This window comes from Penaeus monodon, chromosome 1, assembly GCF_015228065.2.
Source record: "Penaeus monodon isolate SGIC_2016 chromosome 1, NSTDA_Pmon_1, whole genome shotgun sequence".
Taxonomy (NCBI): Eukaryota; Metazoa; Arthropoda; class Malacostraca; order Decapoda; family Penaeidae; genus Penaeus; species Penaeus monodon.
The window spans coordinates 60,222,062-60,236,356 of NC_051386.1; the positions used below are offsets into that span (position 1 = coordinate 60,222,062).

A 14,295-nucleotide genomic window follows, 5' to 3' on the forward strand; every position below is an offset into this window, starting at 1 on the left:
TTTCAACGGGCAGCTCGACCTGAAAAACCCGGATGGACTGAAGGCCGCAGTGGGACGAGATTTCGCCCATGAGCAAGACCTAACAATCCGCATGTCAGCAGGCTTTGACAGATACTTTGGTAAGCTTGAAGGAGAACAAAAGGTCACCACGAATGAATGAATAAAAATATATATATACATTTGACGCATAAAGTTTGATTGTTTTTCTCTCTCAATGTATAATAATTAGTAATCAATTGCATAAAGATAGCATGTGGCTGTAGTCCATATATTACTCCGTCCTTCTGTACCCAAGGTTTTTCTAGGACTGCCCTTAAGAGTAAGAGAAAGTACAGGTTTTTATAATCACATTTCGAGCTTTTACTCTTGTTTGGAAAGAGAGAGAACGTGGAATGACGTGGGACAGTTTGTCGACCTATCAAGTCATACTTTACTTTAGCGCCTTTTTGAGTTACGGTTGTTTTATGTTATGTGATGAACGCCAAATGTATTCCGCACAAAGTATAATATGCACTTTTATTGTTGATGTCTGGCTAGTGTAGTTACCTTAGTTTATAAAGCAAATTAAGTTGGAAAATCGTTTGAATATCCTTTTTTCCATTTAATCATTATGATTGCCTTTTTCACTGGAAATTAAAAACAAAAGTAATGAATAATTTAGAACAGGGGTTCCCAGACTATTCAACCCCCTAATGAGGTTTCAATTTGTTTATCGAAAATTGAATTATAATATATTATGAATAAACAACTTAATGCATGCATATGATAAGAGTAACAAAAACATTACAGCAGTACTTGGTAATTGTAGTAGAAGTAGAAATATACTTAAAAGGGAATAAGTTATATTAAAGAATACAAACACACACACACACACACACACGACACACACACACACACACACACACACACACACACACACACACACACACACACACACACACACACACACACACACACACACACACACACACACACACACACACACACATATACACGTACACATACACATACACACACACATATATATATATATATATATATATATATATATATATATATATATATATATATATATATATATATATATATGCATTATACATACATATACACATACATACACCATACATCATATAACACCTGTCTTCTGAACCTGTCGATATCGTTAATGTGAAGGATGCGCCTGACGGCCTTCAGCAAGGACGCAGACTGGGATAAAGATGAGAGAGTTTTAGCCTTACGTCGCCACGGCCTTTCGTGTTCAGCTTGCTTCTCAGCTTTGTTAGAATTACATTTGCATTATTAAAACCAGATTCTGTCAAGTATAACCACGGTAAAGCAAGTAAAAAATGGCTGAACCACTGCACAAAGCAGGGGGTATTTAATAACACTTGTTTTCATTGATCCAAAGGCCATGGAGTCTTTTCCTTCTGAACTTTGCACTTACTTCGTGATACATGGCCATGTCGGTTTATTTTTCCTGTAATTGTGAGTCATTGTCTGCCTTTTCGGAGTCAAATGGTGTAAAGTCTTCAACGCGCTCATTAAAGTTTTCAATCATTTTTCTCCAGGTAAGTTATGTTCGCTCTATGCCACCACCTGGAATAATTTCACTTTTTTTTACGAACCAGTGAAGTTGTAAACGAGCTTGATTTGCTTTGAAAATCCGATAGAATTTCCCAGGCCTGAAAAACGGTGACGTCTATATCCCAAATACGTTTCTGAATCTCTTAAAAATCTGAATATAGGTCTATAATAAGAGAGTACAGGATTCTAACGCTTCACATAAAGGTGAGGTTACATCTACAGCAAACTGTATAGTTCAGTTGTATAAGTCTTCAAGTATTTGTAAGCTGTGACCCACAGACAACCGCCTTACCCCATTGTGCAAGAGCAATTGGTTTCGAGTTCACAATTCTTCTCACACAGTATTGCAAACAATTGTGAACTGAGTGAATGTGTTTTGATTTTGTTAATTTATCTGTTGCACAATTCCAAGACATCGTGTAGTTCACCAGAGTTCCTTTGCTACAGTCCGACGCTTCTTGCTTTAAGCAAAGTAGCAAAGCCACTGTAGCGGCCAAACATTACCGTTGCAGCATCAGCAGCCACTGCAGTCATATTACTCAGAGGTATATCATGCTTGTATGTATAAAAAGGTATAAATGAGAATTAATATCTTCATTTACTCATTCTCATTCATACCTTTTATACATTTGTCAACATGAATCCGGTACATCATGCTTCTCAAAATACTTTTCTAAACAGTGAAAAAAGTCTTACCCTTTGCATCAGCTTTGGGACACTTGGCAAAGAAAATTCGCCAGTAAAGCACTTTTAACAACGACTGTAATACCTAACATAAGCCATGAGAAGATCTGAAGTGCCGGGAGTCGACTCACCCCACCAAGGAGCTCGCGCAGATTTCTACGAGCCTACAGAAACCCCAAAGGCAGAGTGATTTACAAACTATCCATTATTTACTTACCTCCCGCCATGTACGAACCCCCTTTTGATCCCAGACATTTTTTAAACCCTGACCTAGCCACATTCATCGACTCCTTTTTTGAACCGATGCCCCGTATTACAAAAGATATTTAAGGGACCCTCAATGAGTGCCCTCCGAGAAGGCCCTCTCCCGAGGAACCCTCATCTTAGGTATTACAAGAGACCGATGACGATCCCTCACACCTTCCTACAGCTGTTGCTATTTCATGTTGCACGGTTGTTTTGGATCTTTTGGCGACGCTAGGATCTGCAGTTCAGATACTCGCAGCCAGTTCCTTGTTGCTTCTTTTAATCATTATTATCTTGGTATTTGAAGCTTGCAGTGTCGCAGTCCTTCCGCTCTATTTTTCTGCAAGCCGCCACTGTGTGTATATATATTTATGTGTGTGTGTGTGTGTGTGTGTGTGTGTGTGTGTGTGTGTGTGTGTGTGTGTACAATCCTTGGTTTTGGAGAGTGCATTATTTTCAGTATCGAGGATCTAATGGTTTTGTGTAATTTATGCCATTGCTTTTTTGAGGCCAAATTGATTTCTCATTCATTCACTGTATTGTTTTGTCACTTTCATCCATGCTGATAAGCATTATCATGAACAAGTATAGTCCACAATTTTATCCGTCACAAAATTTTTAACACAGCGGCCTGCTGGCGTCATGTGCCACTACAACTTCCACACGCTCACTATTTCTGTTGCTCATAGATACATACTTTATTAATTGAAATTTTGTGCCGAGTCAACATCTTAGGCCATATTCGAAATACATCGGTAAGGTGATACTTGAGGCCGAAACCCCCGGGTAAGGATTTTTTTTGAATTCCCAAAGTATGGTTGAAACAAACAAATGTGCTAGACATCAAAGGTCATATAGCATTATGATAAACTATTGCTTCGAAAATGGTAAAAATGGTTAACAATTAGAATAAATCGTGTTAGATGTCAAAGGCTGTAGAGCGCTGTAGGATAGCATGGTAGTGAAATGGGTAAAGAGGGGGGAGGTTGTAAAAGGGTATGGGACGAAGGGTATAGGGTAATTAGATTAAATGGAGAGTATCTATGTGTCTGAGGGAGGAAGAGGAACACTACATGAAGAAAATTACAAGGGGGCCATTATGAAACAGTCAGCAGGTAATATGGGTAGAAATGGTTGCTGGAGGAGCAGGAGAGGGATCCAGAGTGAGATAAGGGAACAGGGGAAAGTGGTGAAGTATCAGGAAGGGGAGAGATCTGGAGGACATTGGTGTGACGTAAGAGATTCACGTGAGCATCCAGGTGTGTGTGTGGGGGGGGTAAGGATAATGGCGAAGGGAGTGGGAATAGTAGTGCACATAAGGAGAGGATTGGCTATTTTGCGGGAGAGTGGGAGGAAGAGGGGTGGGGGAACTTGAGGATTTAGGCAAATGCTTTGAATATAGAGCGACTAGGAATGGAGGGAGAGGAGCGCTCTCTTAGGCCATGTTTAGGAAATTTTGGAGGTCTTCAAGAGTCTCTGGATGGTTGTGTGGGTAGGTCTGAGAATATTTTTTTAGTGTGTGTGAGGAGGAGAAAAGGGGATAGATTTTCGAAGAGAAAAGGTGAGTGAAGAACAGGAAGTGGTAGGAGATGGGGTGGAACGTTTAGATGGTCTGGTGCAACTCGTAGAGTGAGGAGGAGGAGGGATAGGCATCTATGAAGTGGCAGAGATTGGAGTATCTGGATTTACACTGCAAAAGGAGAGAGGGAGTAGAGGTAGGATGATTCGGGGCAGAGGGAATAGATATTGGGGGGAGATACTGAGACATCTTGAGAAGATGGGAGGGGAGCGGAGCAAAGGACAGTTCTGGAAGAGATCGAATGGGAAAAACCTCGTATGCGTGCTTCCTGCCTGGCCTCACGTAGAGTGAGGCATAGTCTGAATCTGAGAAATGCAACTCCTATAAAATACATTATGGGAGCCACCACAATTGGCTGAACAGAGCAATTTGAACGGTCATGACCAGGTTGGGCACATAGAGGACAGCGGGCTGTGGAGCGACAATGTTTGCTTGGGTGGCCAAAACGCCAATATTTCTGACATTGACGGGGAAGCGATCGATTTGGTCGGACAGGCAAGACACTCCACCAATATAAACTTCATGGGGGAGGTCATGTCTACGGAAGCTAATCTTGGCAGTATTGGTGTAGGACTTACGTTGGTCTCTGGGAGTAATAGTGTAGCACTGTACTGCCACTGCATCATAGTCGATGAGGCATGCGAGCAAGTCGTTTTCACAGTCTGGCCAATCCTTGTTGAAAATAGGACAATCAGTCGAAGAGACGGACTGTTCCGGTACAAGTATCAAGGGAGGAGTGAGGTTGGGCAGGAATAGGTTGCCAGTGAGGTCAGTCAGGGATGAGCTTGGGACTCAGATGTAACTGTGACAAGGCGTGAACAATCGGAACGACTGCGAAAGGAAACTTTGCCTACTTGTTTTTGGAAGACATTGTTGTCAGAGTAAGGGGCTGTAGGGGGAACACAAAGAATAGATCCCACTTGGCTGGGCCAAAAGGTTTGCAGAGGTGGAAGCAGTAGAAGGATAAGGGCAGGAGGAAGAAAGGGTGGTGCGGAGTGAGGTAGTACTGGGGAGGAGGACAATAGGGATGAAGAACAGTAATAAGGGGAGAGATTGTGCTATAGGAGATGGAGTGGAGGATGTTGGGAGTGAGGAAGGGGTGTATCCTGAAGGTTGAATAATGACCGGGTGGAGGTATTAGTATCAGTAGTCGAAGCTGTGGTCAAAGGAGAGACAGGGGGTCGGGAAACCAGATAATTCAAATTTAGATAGGCTAGTTGTTGAAACGGCAAGCCTTAAAGCCCTTAATAAGGGATGGGCAATTAACAAGGGAATACCATGCCTATGTTCAGGACAGATACTAGGCCAGCCTTTCATTCTTTCAGCACGGCTCTCACCTTAGGAAGTAGCAGGGTATGCAGAAGAGAAGGAAAAGGAGGGAGAAAATATCATGCAAAATTAGTTGAGGCGAGGGCTGACGTCCCCTACCTTGGGTCTCAGTCTCCGTCTTTTAAGCAACACCACGACGACATGCAAGGGATTGGGGGGGGGGTCACAGATACCTAAAGCACATCGATATCTCTTATTTCACTACAAAAGCAAGCGCATACATTGTTTTCTCCTTTTGTTTACTTTCTTCTGGGGATTGGTGAAATTTAAAACATGAGGCCAGCTTGTGATTTCTACATTTCTTTACTGAGCCTCATAGTTCCCTCTTTCACGTGCAGTTAATGGGGGAGATAGTTCTCAAAATCCTACTATTACACATAGGTACTGGCATTACTATGCACATTTTCATAGGTCCTTATAACAATTAAGAGAGACTAGAATATTACCAACTGCAAGATCTGTTTACTTTTTCTAGTAGACCTATAATTCTTCTTAACTATGTGCACCAGTAAGCCATAGTAACTCAAACAAGGAAGAGATTTCATTTTCACAAGTTATCTGCTAATTTGACATTCACATTAGCATCACTGTATAGAAGTACTTTGCTCTATGTTTAACTTTTCTATGACCATAATGATCTTAAGGATAAGGATACAAGTATGAAGATTTTCAGGGTGTATTTTAGAAAATATGTCGGGGTCAAAGATATCCAGCATCAAGATTGGTTCAAAATACTTTGTCTCAACTTACAAGTCTTCACAAGCTGAAACAAAATAATATCACAGACTAATCAATTAGGTTGTGCCCCTGAGGGACTGAGCTCACTTAGTATATAAGCATACAACTGTATCACTAAAATATGTTATCAAAACAAGTCACAAAATGTATCCAAAATACAGTGAAATATCCATTACGTCTAGTGAAAAAGGGTCACAATATGTGCTAAACTTGAGTATTCCTGGGGTTAGTGTTAAACCCAATCACTGGTGTGGTGTTACGGTGAATGCTTAGTACCCTCCGGGGAGCAACCCCTTCATCCAACTGACACTCGACATACTCAGACTCCTGGCATACTGAGTAGCATCACAGTTAGGGTCTCAAAACAAAAAGGTGACAAAAGAAAAAATAAAATGAAAAACATCGCAAGTCCTAAACAGTGCAACTTTGCGGAGCACTACTCATCCATTTCCTGAAACTCTGTCCCTGTTATGATTGCCCCCATTTACCTAGTAACATCAGCCTTCAAAACATCGGCAAGGCTGGGTAAAAGCATTTCAAAATGTACAAGATACAAAATTAGCAATATACATGAGGGGAATCACATAATCACATTACAGTAACTACTGTTTGTCACTCATCTCCAGATATATTACAAAAAACACATCAACATGTTAAGCAGCTTGAAACCTACTGCCAACCAACACTGATGGCTTACTACTCTCATTTCATTTTCAAGTGTTGTGACTCCAATACATGTGCTAACTGATTATGACAGTTACATTTTTTTGCAACATAGAGACCTTTTCTCTATATACTGTTTTCATAACGGGAAAAATGCACCTTCATGAAGATGCTTCAACATCAGTTCAGAAAAAAATGAAGCTTGCATAAATATGCTTTTATACATATGTATGTATGTCAATGTGTGTGAATCTCTGCATCTACATGCACATATGTATCAGTATATGTATATGTTTGAGTGTTTGGGTGTGTATGTGTGTGTGTGTGTTTTGTGTGTGAGCGAGAGCCGGTAATGCACAAGCACAGACACATTCTCACACACACATTTTACATAACAGAAGATGAAGTAAAGATTTTACGAACTTTTAATCATGTTTCTACAAGATCAAACATGAAGGCCTCTAATCAACATGTGTATCATTGCATTAAGCAATTCCAATGCATATGAGGAAAGAAAAATGTTAATGTCATGCGACTCCAACTGATTAAATATGCTATAAATTTAAATCTAAAAATAGCTGGTTTTTCAATGTCCAGTTCTTGTTATTTTGTGGCATTGGTTATTAGAGTTTTGTACTGTATAGCAAGCATATGAGAAATATATAATATTTCCTAACAAACCCGCCACACTTGAAATGTCAAAGTCCATGGAAAATATCCTGAAAATACAGCATAAATGGTGCAACAATTGTTGGTACAATATCAATATATGCAGCCTTAATATATGGTTTGATTCCATTTTTTCTATTCCTTTTTTATTTTCATTTTTTGTTTGTCTCTCTGGAATGCTACAAAGTTACTTGGATTTTTACCTAATCAGTTCTAAAAATATATTTTTAGAGCCATCCCCTATGATCTTCCTTGTGAGAACTTGTGCGCGTCTTCTTTGGCTTACGACTGTGTCAGATTCTGGTACACTCTCTTGCCCCAAAATTCTTCAAGGTCAAAGGGCTTGAAGTCTGCAGGGCAAATATTTGAAGGTAAACTCAGGTAAAAAAAAATTTGTTACGTATACTGAGGGTTTTTGGTTAAAGCAAATAGATATGCAGAAAATAGGGAAATAAAAGATCCCACATTCCTGTCTGCAGGTGTTATAGTTGAAAAGCATATCAGGCAAATTGTATACAATTACCTCTTATGTAGTGTGCTTTGTACATATTTTGCATATGTGTCTACATGGCAAAAATACAGATTAAAGTTAAATATTTACCTTTACTACTACTTCAACAACAATAATACTGTAACTTATCAATATCATTCATATCAACTGTAACATTATCAATATCCATATCATCATTAAATCACCATCAATATCATATTCATCATAATCATTATTGTCATCAATTATCATTATCATTAATTTCATAGGAAAATCATAACCATAATGACATCCAGAAAAAAATGGCATGAGGCTTAAAAATGTGAGAGCAAAATCTTACCCTGTAATGCTGGAAACAAGGAAATAATCTCCTACACACACACACACACACACACACACACACACACACACACACACACACACACACACACACACACACACACACACTTCCCTTACCTGACCTTCCTCTTCCTTTTTCCAGGCTATGCCACAATTAATTTCTATGCATCGCAGGACCAACCATTTTCAGGAACTTTGCCCGTTGGTGCTAAAAAAGGACATTGATTTCAGGATAAGCAAGCCAATAGTTTTGGGAAATAGTGTAGCAGGAGTTGAGATCTGCTTTTGTCAACGTTATGAGTATTTACAAATTTTTAATAACTGTTTATTGCTGTTATCATCACCGTTATTCAATAAGTCAACTTTTTATTTTTAGTAGGAAAATGAAAATGATCATTAGATACTTACTGCCAGCTTTCTTCTTCCCGGCTAAAAACTTTTTTCCAATTAGGCTGAAATAAAAGTAGTTTTATGTATTTTTCTGAGCATGTCTTAAAAGAGAGAGAGAATGAGAGAGAGAGAGAGACAGTGAGAGAAAAGAGAGAGAGAGAATGAGAGAGAGAATGAGAGAGAGAAATGAGAGAGAGAGAGGAGAGAATGAGAGAGAGAGAGAGAGAGAGAGAATGGAAAGAGAGAGAGAGAGAGAGAGAGAGAGATAAGAGAGAGAGAGAGAGAAGAAGAGAGAGAGGGGAGAGAGAGAGAGGAGAGGAAAAGAGAGAGAGAAGAGAGAGAATGAGAGAGAGAGAGAGAGAGAATGAGAGAGAGAGAAAAGAATGGGGAAGAGAGAGAGAAGAGAGAGAGGAGAGAAAAGGAGGAAAAGAGAGAGAGAGGAGAGAGAGAGAGAGAATGAGAGAGGGAGAGAGAGAAGAGAGAGAGAGAGAAAAGAGGAAAAGAGAGAGAGAGAGAAGAGAGAGAGAGAGAGATGAGAGAGAGAGGAGAGAGAGAGAGAGAGAGAAAAAGAGAGAGAGAGAGAGAGAGAGAGGAGAGAAGAGAAAAGGAGAGAGAGGAGAGAGAGAGAGAGAGGGAGAATGAGAGAGAGGGGAGAATGAGAGAGAGAGGGAGGAGGGGAAGAGTGAGAGAGAGAGAGAAGAGAGGAGAGAGAAGGAGAGAGAGAGAGAGGAGAGAAGAGAAAGAGAGAGAGAGAGAGAGAGAGAAAAAAAGCAAAAAGGGTTAAGAATGAGTTAATGATTAATGTAAAGTTCCAGGTTGAACAGTACTAGAGGGTGGCATGGTAGTGAAAAGGGTTGAAAGGGGAGTTGATGGGGTAGAGTATAAGGTAAAAGTTGTTAGAAAGGAATGAGTTAAGGGAACAGAGAGCATTATGGTAAAATATTGTGGCAAAAACGGCAAAAAATAACTTCAACAATTTGGATAAATGGACAGTACAAGGGAACGAAGAATAGGAAAAGGAAAGGATGAGAAGTAAAGACCATGGAAAAATTATTGAGGCGAGGGCTGAGGACTAAGGCAGGGGTGATCCCGAATATTGGGCCGCGCTCCCCAACTCCTAAGCCCCCCCCCCCCCTGACAACAATGAACAAGGGATTGGAAGGGGGGAGGGGGATGTACAGGGGAAGTAGTGATTTGATTGTCTGAAACAGGGGGAGATTGGGGTGTCTGGGTTTAGAATTGGAAAAGAATTTGACTGGGAGAGGGAGGTAGAAGTGGGATAAGGAAGAGATACTGGGGGGAGAAGTAGAAATATCTTGGGAGGAAAAGGGAGGGATAGAGGGAAGGACATGATTGGAGTGGGGAATAAATGAAAACCCTCAAGGACGTGCTTCCTGTCTGACTTCGTGTAAAGTAATGGCCTCCAGAAGGGATGGTGTAGCATTGTGCGGATACTGCACCATAGTTCATGAGGCAGGTTAGTAAGTCTTCTCCACAATCTGACCAATCCTTGTGGTAGACAGGACAGTTTGTTGGGGAGATGAGACAGTTCCGGTGCAAGCATTGAGGGAGAGATGAGGTTGGGCAATGACTCCAGCATCGAACTTCAGAATGAGAACCAATCAAAATGCTGTTGAGTAAACACCAACTTTTCGAGTGAAGTGAAAATAAATAATCTTACGAACACTGAACTCAACTCTGATCCAGGAGATGACCCTGAATTAGTTAAACTATATGGACCACAATAACCAAACAAAGAGAACAAGAGAAGAACTAAAAAGTGATAATGAAGAAAAGCCAATTTTAATGCAACCCCAAAACAAAGAGGGTGGATGGAAGACACCGGAAGAACTCCAACCAACAACTAGCTATAACCTAACAACATATATGGAGGTAAGAGAGGAAAATGATGTAGTACTCATTCACTTAATAGATCTGCAAATTCAAATTTCAATAATCCATTAAAATTAACCAAAGCTCTGAACCAATAGGAATTCCACAAATATATAACTGAAGATTCTCTGAGAGCACTAGGAGCAGGCAAAGCCCTCAGAGTTGAGATAAAAGATTCCTCACATAATAAGACCACTAAAAGAAAAAACAAAACAAAAAAACTTGGCGACTGGGATATAACTTGTAAAAAACCAACATCCAACAAATACTTCAACTGATCCTATGGAACAATATTCCCAGTTGAAACAGACATAAGTATGAAAACATCAAAGAAAAATTAAGAATGATATAATAGACGTCATAGGATAAAAAAAAAAATAATAATAATGACAGAATAGAAAAGTGGATGCCCACTAAATCCCCAAGGATAACGTTTAGAGGCAACCTTCCCAAAAGAGTAGCAATAGGCCACACAAGCTACCAATTAAGACAATATACCTTCCTGATTCCAAAATGCCATAATTGCCTGAGGTATGGACATGGATCAGTAACATGTAAAAACAAAAAAATGATGTAGCAAATGTAGCCAGCATGGACATAATTTCAAAGATTGCCAAAAATCCCCTCATTGTTTTTCTGTAACGAAAACAATTCACCCAACACAGAAGAATGCAAAGTACGCAAAACAGCACAAGAAGTAAACAAGGAAAACACAACACCAAATAACCTAGAGATAAACAGAAAATTACAACTGAAACTTCCAAAAATGAGAGAAAACAACTAAACATTAGAAACAAATACAACACAAACACTAATAAAGAGAAAACAAATACCTCAAAAACAGCTCATAACACAACACCGCAACCAACAATCATACGCACATTAACACAACCACAAAGCCTCACTACAGGACAACGAACCCCAAACAAAACATTACATCAAACGTAAACAAGACATTCACAACAAATAACATACAACAAGCAGTACAATCAGACAAGCATGAACAAACACAACATGAACAAGAAGAAAACACAACTAAAGCAAAGACAAAAAAAAAGAAAAAAAAAGAAAGAAAGAAAAAAAAAACACGGTAAATTCACCAATAACATGGTCACTTCCAACCTCTCTCACTCACAAAGAAAAAAGAAACGAAAACTGTGAAGAAAATGAAGATGACTTCCCTTGGATTATAATAACTATAAAAAACGTCTTTAAAATGATAAAAAAAAAAAAAATAATAATAATGCAAAATATAATGGACATTGTGAACGAAACTAGCAATATGCTAAAAGATCTACTAGATCTTTAAAATGAATAAAGTAATTCTTTGGAATGCAAAATCCATTATGAACAAAAGAACAGAATTAAACTACCCAATAAAGAAAGAAACCCATGAATAATAGCATTAAATGAAACCTGGTTAAAAGAAAAAGACATTTAAATCTCCCGGTGGAATAGCGAGCATGCGCACAAGGTTATTGTACAAAATATTACCAAAACACGTAAAAGAAGTATAATAAAAGTAAAAGAATCCATTAAATATATGAATTTGAAAAAATTGGCACTGGTAATTACAAAATAATCGTTCTCACAAGCTCGTGGTAATACATGGACTAGTTGGTAGATCACAATAACGCGTCACATTTGTCTTGGTCCTCGCGAGGAAAACATGTAAAAGAACTTAGTCTCAGAGAGATGTTATGCAGAGCTTGTTTTTGTTAATTCCCGGTAAATATAAGGCCGCTGCAGATTTACTACATTTTTTCTATGGCACTATGTTTGCAAATGCCCCCAAATCATGAATTCATCAATACAAGTATCCCCATAATGAGGGGTACCTGCCCTTCATGCGTAGAAAATGGTTGGGTGATCCAGGTCGGGGTTTGGGTGATGTCGATATTGTTGATAGTACAGTTATGTAGAATCAACGATATATTTATAATATCGTTATAATAATCATTGATCGTTTACAAGAATTTATACTAGCTTATACAGGAATATTTGTAAGTGAGATTTTAATGCATTTAATAAAATGCAAAATTCCTTATTGGCAAACCGCTTCGATACCATCTGTTTGTAAATTAACGAAGGACACCACAGTACACATGCATTTCACTCGTACACTCGTCAGTGTAACATAATTGTAATGGTACCAACTTGCGAGGCCTACATACATTACCGTGAAGTGTTCAAAGTGTTTAAAAGCGTGCAGTTTCAATATAAATCGAAAAAAAATTCAGTGCATTAGACATAGGACACACCCAAAGAACAATAGAAGTAAGAAATTCTACAGTATCTCTAATGAAAAACAGTTGGCTTGAAAAATCAAAAGTAACACCAAGTGAAAATGTAAGATTTTTTAAATATTTATCTGCGACCAATATATTTTCAAAAATGCAAGGTTGTGGAGAGAGAGAGAGAGAGAGAGAGAGAGAGAGAGAGAGAGGAGGAGGAAGAAGAAGAAGAAGAAGAAGAAGAAGAAGAAGAAGAAGAAGAAGAGAGAGAGAGAGAGGAGAAGAAGAAGAAGAAGAGAGAGAGAGAGGGAGAGAGAGAGGAGGGGGAAGAGAGAGAGAGAGAGAGTCGAGCGAGAGAGAGAGAGAGAGAGAGAGATAGAGAACGAGAGAGTAGAGAGAGAAGAAGAAGACAGAAAGAGAGAATCAGCGAGAGAGAGAGAGAGAGAGAGATGAATAGAGAGAGAGAGAGGGGGATTCGAACACAAGGCTGTAAAATTTGCAAGACGAGAATCCGCACAAACGCACACGAGCAGCATAAATCTTTCAAAATACAGTTGGGGGGAGGGGAATAAAAAGATAAAAAAAAATAGCTGCTCACCACTAGTACCATCTGATCAAATGGAATATCTCTCTCGGTTGTTTTTTGCTTAACATTGAGGTTCTGTGGTCCTTGTTCAACTTCGACATGTTCTCGGTCTTGCTGTTCCATTTTTGATGATGAAGATAGAGACGGGTAAAAGGACCTGTTGTTTCTGCGACGAGAGAGAGAGAGAGAGAGAGAGAGAGAGAGAGAGAGAGGGGAAAAGAACCTATAGTCTAATTCCAATTTTGATTTAAACGGATATATGTATATCTGCATAGAAATACTGTTCCTATGAATTATTATTCAAAATGTCTGTCATCTTTGATTTATATGATCTATTGGTGTTAGAATATGCAGTTGCTCAACTGATTAAGAAATTTGTCGAATTTGTCGAATATAAATTTTATTCTGAATATTTAACTATATATATATATATATATATATATATTATATATATATATATATATATATATATATATATATATATTATATACACAGATAGGAAGTATCGCGATAACTATCGATTTTTTTTTTTTTTTTATTATTTTTTTTTTTACTGGTATCCCATTCGCAATTTATTATTACTATTGTTTTATCGGTATCGCCAAAGCGTTTCTGTGAAAAACGTGTTAAGAAAAAGAAAAAGAGAAAAAGATTGCATCGATATATTAACATAATTAATTTTAATTTTAAGTTAGTATAAAAAAAAATCATTCAGTTCTTATCGTTTCATTCGCTCCAGAAAACAAAGATTTTTTTTCTTTAATGATTTCTTTCTTTTAAAAGGCAAAAATATGCCTCGCACCGTAAGATAATTATATGGAATCTTGAATATATAAGAATTTTAAAGTCTAGTTTTGGAAGGAAAAAAAAA

The 14,295-nt window shown here is 38.5% G+C and overlaps 2 protein-coding genes across 2 annotated transcripts in view; one reads left to right on the forward strand and one right to left on the reverse strand.

The window, feature by feature from the left end:
• Positions 1–577, forward strand: part of LOC119577286 (polycystic kidney disease 2-like 1 protein) — a gene marked incomplete at its 5' end in the record, with an annotated part of 20,629 nt that extends 20,052 nt beyond the window's left edge. Inside the window, one exon of the mRNA XM_037925032.1 lies at positions 1–577. This exon is cut by the window's left edge and continues 699 nt beyond it. Within this exon, the coding sequence (XP_037780960.1) occupies positions 1–160 (160 nt within the window).
• Positions 578–6,082: 5,505 nt separating this feature from the next.
• LOC119575167 (MAPK regulated corepressor interacting protein 2-like) lies at positions 6,083–8,336 on the reverse strand (the record flags this gene model as incomplete). The annotated part of the gene is given in 2 exon segments (XM_037922657.1): positions 6,083–7,842; positions 8,323–8,336. Coding segments are annotated over 2 exon segments (82 nt in total), but the record flags the coding sequence as incomplete, so codon positions are not given.
• Positions 8,337–14,295: the final 5,959 nt, after the last annotated feature.